This window comes from Alexandromys fortis, unplaced genomic scaffold (assembly GCF_014885135.2).
Source record: "Alexandromys fortis isolate MF-2015 unplaced genomic scaffold, M_Fortis_MF-2015_v1.1 scaffold_115, whole genome shotgun sequence".
Taxonomy (NCBI): domain Eukaryota; kingdom Metazoa; phylum Chordata; class Mammalia; order Rodentia; family Cricetidae; genus Alexandromys; species Alexandromys fortis.
Genome location: NW_026067989.1, coordinates 3,339,866 through 3,346,666, shown reverse-complemented (window position 1 = coordinate 3,346,666; position 6,801 = coordinate 3,339,866). Strand labels below are relative to the sequence as shown.

The 6,801-nt window shown below is 60.8% G+C and overlaps 1 protein-coding gene across 1 annotated transcript; it reads right to left on the bottom strand.

Annotated features, from left to right (window-relative positions):
- Positions 1 to 254: 254 nt before the first annotated feature.
- Positions 255 to 1,805, bottom strand: Insm1 (INSM transcriptional repressor 1). The gene has a single exon (XM_050159634.1). The coding sequence runs from the start codon at positions 1,803 to 1,805 to the stop codon at positions 255 to 257; it is 1,551 nt and encodes a 516-aa protein (XP_050015591.1).
- Between the last annotated feature and the right edge of the window lie 4,996 nt (positions 1,806 to 6,801).

The window sequence follows — 6,801 nt, the reverse complement described above, 5'->3', positions numbered from 1 at the left end:
TTCTCCCCTGTACAAGAAAGAGACAGACTCCTGTTGCTCCATGGGTGGGGGTACACAACGTAAAGGGGGTAGGGTCCAAAAGGAGTCACAGCGAGAGGACCAGGGTTACCATCACGCCACACCGAGAGAAGCGAAGAGGACACTTTTACCCCGGGATAGGGGTGGGGGCACCCCAGCGCAGACATGGGGGCGCGCTCTCTTTGTGGGTCTCCAAGTGAAGGCACAGTTCTGGGGGCCGGGACCGAGGGCGCACTCTAGCAGGCTGGACGCACGGGCACCTGAAGGAGGATCACCTGTCTATTCTCAGACGGGTGGCACTTGTTGATGTGCCGCGTAAGACCCGGGGAGCTGTAGAAGGTGGCCGGGCAGTACTTGCAGGGGAACACCTGGGCAGCGTGCAGCAGACGCAGGTGGCGCTCCTGGGCGCCCTTGCTGGGGAAGGTCTCCCCGCACACTGGGCACAGGTGGCACTCGGCGGCCGCACTCAGGCCCAGTACGCCGGCCGCCTCGCCGTCGCCCGCAGCCTCCTGGGGCGCCTTTTCGTCGGGCCCCGCATAGAAAGCCAGTATGTCCTCGGCCGGAGGCGGTGGCGGCGGCGGCGGCGGCGCGCCTTTGGCCTGCAGCGCCTGATGATGTGCCAGCAGGTGCTTGCGCAGATAGGCCTGGCGACGGAACTTCTTGGCGCAGTGGTGGCACTCGTAGAGCCCGTCCTCGGAGCCTGACTCGGATACGCCGCCGGGGCTCGGCGTGTCCCGATCGCTGCCGCCGCCAACAGCCTCGCGCGCCTCGGCCCTGGTGGCGGCTTCGGGCTCGGGCGCACGGGCCGCGGCAGGTGCGGGCCGTGGTTTGTGCCAGCGGCGGTGCGAGGCCAGGTTGGCCGGGCAGCTGAAGACCTTGGCGCACTCTGGGCAGCGGTACTCCACGCGCACGATGCGCGAGCACTTGTGCTGCGCCAGCGCGAATGGGTCGGCGTACTCCTCCTTGCACAGCTGGCAGATGAACTCGCCCAGCGGCCGGGTTGCGCCCCCCGCGCGGCCCCGCGGCGCCTCCACCGGGCCTTCCTTGATCTTGAGCCCCAGTACCGGCGACGTGGTCACCTCGTCCTCGAAGTGCAGCTTGCGGATGGCCTTGGGCTTTTTGGCGCTGGGGGCCTTGGCTGCCTTGGCGGGTGGCTCTGCAGCGAGAGTGGCGGGGGGCGCGGGCCGCTTGCCTGGGGGCCGCAGGGCAGCGGCGGGGGACAGTGGGGGACCAGGCCCGGGACCCCGGGCCGCCTCGGCACCGGCGGAGAACGCGGTGCCCATCTTGAGCTCGGCCGGCGCGAAGAGTAGCGCGTCTCCGCCGCAGGTGCCGCCGCCGCCAACGCCGTTGGCGCCGCCACTTCCCCCTGAGAGCAGCGCGGCGGGCGTAGGGAAGGACTCGGCTGACACAGGCGAGCCGAGGTTGAAGCTGCGCTCGAAGTACTTGTGCTTCTCATGCTCGCGGCTCACCGGCCGCGTGGGGCTGTAGAGAGGTGCGGGATGAGCAGCCTCTGGGTTGCCAAAGTGCGCGGCCCGCGGACCCGTAGGGGGTGGCGGCGGACCTGGCGCGCAGGCAAGCGCGGCGGCGAGCGCTGCATGGGCGCGCTCCGCGAGCGCCGGCGGCGGAGGTGGCGGCAGTGGCCCGGGGCTTGGCACTGGGGGCTCGGAGCGGGCGCCCCCGCAGCCGGGTGACAGCAGCAGCGCGCGGTCACCGTCCTCGCCGCCCCGGACCCGGTAGGACACGGGCGTGGACTTCTTGCTGCGCTTCACCAGGAACCCGCGGGGCATTTTGGCGTGGTGCAAGGGCAACGCACTGGCTGAGTCCCACCTCTGTGCTCCGCCCTGGAGGCTCTCAGTGTCCCTAGCTCATCGCCTGCACGCGGCGCGGCGGCTTCGGGACTAGCGTAGCGCCGGCAGCGGCTGGCCCGGCTCTGAGCCCCGCACGCGCGTCCCTGTCCCCGGGCCCAGGCGCCGCTCCCTTTTAACGGGGGGAGGGGGCCATTGTTCTCGCCTCCCGCTTCCCCCGGAGCCAATCAGCGCGTCCGCAGCTCCTCCGCCGGGGAGGGTGGGAGGGCGACGGAGCGGCAAAAAGGGGGCCGGGACTCGAGGGTCGCCGGTAGGTGCGGCAGATGTACCTGAGGGCGCGGGGCCCCAGCGCGCACCCCTCGGCCGCCCCGCCCCGCCCCGCCGCGCCCGGCGCCGCCGCCCCGCCTGGCCCAGGCACACGCCCGGCCCCGCCTCCCTTCACGGTCTGCTGCTCCTCTATGGGGAGGCGCACGTGCCTGGGCTTTGTGTACCTCCTCCGGGGGGCGCGGAGCCGCCGAATGGGCCCGTCCATCAGCACGACAATGTGTGCCCCCCTCCCGCGCGGGGATTACCCGCGGGTCGCGAGCTAAATAGCAACAAAGGAGAAGAATGGCCCCAAATATGTCAGGAGGGTTCAATCCGCGAGCCGGAGCCCAAGGGGAAATTGGGCGCGCTGTTGGGGTGGGGGCGGGGACGACCAGAGGGCTGCGGCTGCGGCGGGAGAAGGTCGCGGGAGCCCCGCGTGCTGTTCAGGAAATCATCGGGAAGGGAAAAGCGCTGCAGAGTCGGGATAGCTAGCGGCTGGCGGGAGCCCTGGCCGCGGGACCCCAGGGTTCCGAGTGTAAACAGGTCGGGCCTGCCGGCTTCGGCCGAGCGCGGTGTCTGTGCGCGCAGGCTCTGCCTGCTGGTGAGCCTCGAAAAGCTTCTCTCGAGTTGGAGAAACTGTTGGCATAGCACGTTTTCGATCGCGGATGCGAGGCTGCAGCCCTGACTAACTGGCTGACTTCCAAATGGAACTTGAATGTCTGAACTTACTTTCCTTTCCCTGAGGTCCTGAGCCCGGGGGATTGGCGTTCTTGCCAAGGTCAGACCCAGGTTTCAGGAACGGGACGTGGGCATAGGCAATGCCTGTGGAGCTGACCCAAGCAGGCCACGCGCTGTGAAGTTGGTTTCCACCCTATGCATTTTCTTTCGGAGCGGGCATTTTGTCTGCGGGTTGACATCAGATGCTAAATCAAGGGCTCCAATCAAGGCGCTGCGGAATAAAGCAACCGCCTGTCTGGGCACCCCCCCCCCAGCCGTGCCCCCTTCACCTTTGTGAAGGAAATTAACCTCCCGCTATTGAGCGCGGGTCGCGGCCAATCTGGACGCAAAAGAGACGCGTGCTGCCGGGGGAGGGGGGGAAGGGGGGCCAATCTGTCCTCCGACGGAGGCTGCAGCCTGAGAGGACCAGCCGCTTCCCTCATGCCACCGGGAAGAGACAAGAGCGAAGGACACCCCCCGGTACACACACTCCACACCCTACGCCCGGTTTGGACCTAGACCGGGCAACTTGTCTAGGACCCTCCTCCGGGCCCAGGGCTGAGGAAACACAAAAGATTGCATTTCTCGGGGAAAGAAATAGGTCCCTACGAAGACACATTAGCCAGGACTGTCCTTCACCAGGGAACAAATAGCCGAGACTCATCAAATGTCATAGCTGTGGGGAAAATGTCACTTTACCGAAAGTGAAGGAAACATTTTCCCCCCTCGCAATGCTCTCCGAGACTAGATTTTGCTGAGTTTCAGTCACGCCTAATTCCACTGAAGGCATTTAATTGTTTTGGGGTTTCCCTCTGAAAATACCCTGGCTTGGAAATTAAATACAGTTTTTCAACAGAATCCACTCGAGTAATAAACTGTAATGGGGGCAGTTATTAAGGTGAGTTAACTGGGGGGGGGTCTTACGAGTTTATGTCTGTGATTTTTTTTAACTCATTAACTGAAAAGAGAAAAATACATGTCAGGAATGCTGCGATGGTTGCTAGTCCTTAAAAAGTTAGACATCCTAAAATGGATTTACAATTCCTGAATGTTTCGATCTGAAAACAACTGATGTTATTTCCTTGATCTTCTGAGCGCTGATTAATACGGCTGATGAAATTAGAGGAGAGAGACGGGGATTCCGGGACAGCTCTGACCAATTTTATTTTCTAATCACGAATCCCATCTGGGTTGTAGAATAATAGGGCAGGGCTCGACGGTCTACCCCAACAGGATATTGAGTCTTGCCTATGTAACACTCGTTTTATTCAAAACACTACCGGAAGAGTTAGTTGCCTAGTGAATTCTTAAACAAACAAAAAAAACCCACTAATAATTGTAAAGAAGGTGTGTGTTGGGTGGGAGGGGGATGCATATGACCAACAACTGGAAAAAAAAAATCCTTGCTTGAGGGAATTCAAACAGGGCTTTTGATTTAGTCAGGGAAATCTATGCAGATTTTCAATGGTTGCTTTTCACGCCGGTACAGTTAAAATAAATGGAAACTTGGAAAGTGAGGCTGCGCGCGCAGACACCTGCATGCATAACCACCCTTCAGCAGGTGCAGTCCAGCAGTGGTGGTGAGTCTCCACCGGGGTCTGCGGAATTTTCTCAGAACTTGCTGCCTGCAGGGTCCAAGCGATGTGTTTTACTCTTGGAAAGAGCAAAGCGCGCCCGCGGCCTGCTTCTCTACACTGCGATCCAGAATAATGGACGCGGGGAGCAGGGGTGGGGAAACCTTGAGCTACTTTTCCTTCTTTGTAAGGGGGGGGGGTACTTAACGGAGTTGGTGGGAGGCAGATCACTGAAGTGTCCCTCTGGGACACCAAAAGTAGGACTCCTTTCTGGCAGGGATAGCTTGGGAAAACCTCCCAGGCCTCTCCAGTGCGTGTCCATGCAGAATGGGGTGTGAGTACCAGTTCCCCAAGCGGTATAACTGGAGGTTGGCTGTGTACCACCCTCTCCTATTCCTGTGCATGCGCTTGCCGTCGGGGGCAAGCATTAGGACTCACTGTGACCCTCAACTCTGCCCCGAAAGAAATTTTAGACGACTGGGAGTTTCTAGAAAGTGAGTGTCTGGGTACTAAGTACAGTCTTCTGTAGCCGCGGGTCTGGAGTTGTACTAACAGCTTTGGCCACTCTGAAGGAGACCCACGGGTCAGGGGTCTCAGCCCTTCGTGGGCAGGGGCAGGGAGAGCTTCTGGAGACACAAGGTTTTGTGTGTGTGTGTGTGTGTGTGTGTGTGTCTGAGTGAGTGTCTCTGGTCCTCTCTGCCATTCTGCAGCAGCCGGCTCTCTTGATTTAACAGAAGCCCCCAGCTCCCCCCACCCACCCCCCTCCCCGGTTCCCACAAGCCACGACTGGAAGGCACCGAGCCCTATCGTCCCATGGCCACCGCCAGGTCCCGGAGGGGCCAGAGTCCAGAAGCTTTGTGTTTGCAGGAATGAAGGGTTGTCTTGTCAGTCCCAGGGGCACGCGAGAGACACGCGCAGGCGGGATGCCGCCGCCCCTCCCGGCCCAGTCCGGCCTCTGGGCACCTTCCGGGCCTCCCCGCCCCGTAGGCCGCTGCCTTTGTTCGGCACATTAGCATAAAGCTGCCACGGAGCTCCCGTTTAAATAATTCCACACAAAAGGAGAGTGCATGAAAGAGATCGAACAAGGGTGAAGCCGCGAGGCCGCGCCGGGCGCTGGGCGCTGGAGGGACGCACTCGAGTGTCCCCTCCCCTCCAGAGCCCTGGGCCCCGTACAATCTGCCGTGCACCCATTATGAAGCCACCGCTTTCATACCACCACCCCACCCCACCCCTGTGCCGTCGGGCCACCGCACACATTTTTGGAGTGCCCTCAGGGCTGTTTGTTTTTGCATTGGATAGGGACAGTAAGGGGGGACGTAGGGTGGTTGGACCCAGGGCTGGCAGCTAGAGGGGCGGTGCTGGCGAAGCCAGAAAATGTGGGAATGTCTCAGCTAGAACCTTCGGGCGAGCAGAGCGCTGGACAGCGCTGACCAGGCCGGGTTGACAATGAACCTGGGTGCAGAGGTAAAAATGAACCACAGAAGCAGAGTCAAACCCACCAAAGAGGCCGGCGACGCCAGGGCCAACACCCCACATCCCACATCACCATCCTCTGGGAACCCGAGGAGCACTTTTGGCCTGGGCCTGTTTCTGCCCTTGGGTTCAGGCGCGTTTCTCTTACAACTTATCCTCGGAGCTTGCTTCGATCCCTCTCCCATCTGGTACACCCTTCCACCCTTTCTCTCCCACACCTCCTTGGACTGTTTTTCCCTCCTTCCCTCCTTCCTGTCATTCTTTCCCCCACCCTCTCCACCCCACGCACCACCTCTCTTTAGGCCAGTCTTCCTGTCTTTTCCTCTCTACCTCTCTCCTGGTCTTCCTCCTCACTTCCAGTCTCCCCTCGACCTCAGATTTTCCCTCTCCCCATCTCTTCCTGCCCCCCTTCCCCGCAGTGTTTCTTCGCAGGTCTTGACAATCCCTTCCCCCTTCCTCATCACAGTCCTCCCTCCATCTCTGTCCTCCCTCGGTCCCCTCCTCCTTCTCTCTCTCTTCCACTCTTACCTTCTCTTTTTCCCTCCCTCAATCTTCCCCCACTCCTCTCATCCCCACCCCACCCCAGAGGCCAACGTGTGTTATTTTATTTGTCTAGAGAGAGCCTATTTGTTCAGTGATGTGTGGCCTCCTGGTCGCCTGCTTTAATGGGGGACGCGGAGGCTGGGTTTCTGTGAGCATTAGCATACAGCTGCCGGGCTCCCGCCCCGGCCCCGCGCTTACTTTCTGCCGGCCTTATCTTCACTTCTCTCAGCCAGAAAACAATCAACAGCTCCTCACACACGCGACTTTCCAGTCCGACCCTGTTAAGACTGGCTGGCCCAACTGCATTCTGTTCTTGTGTTCCTAAGTGTTTAATCTCTCTCTCTCTCTCTCTCTCTCTCTCTCTC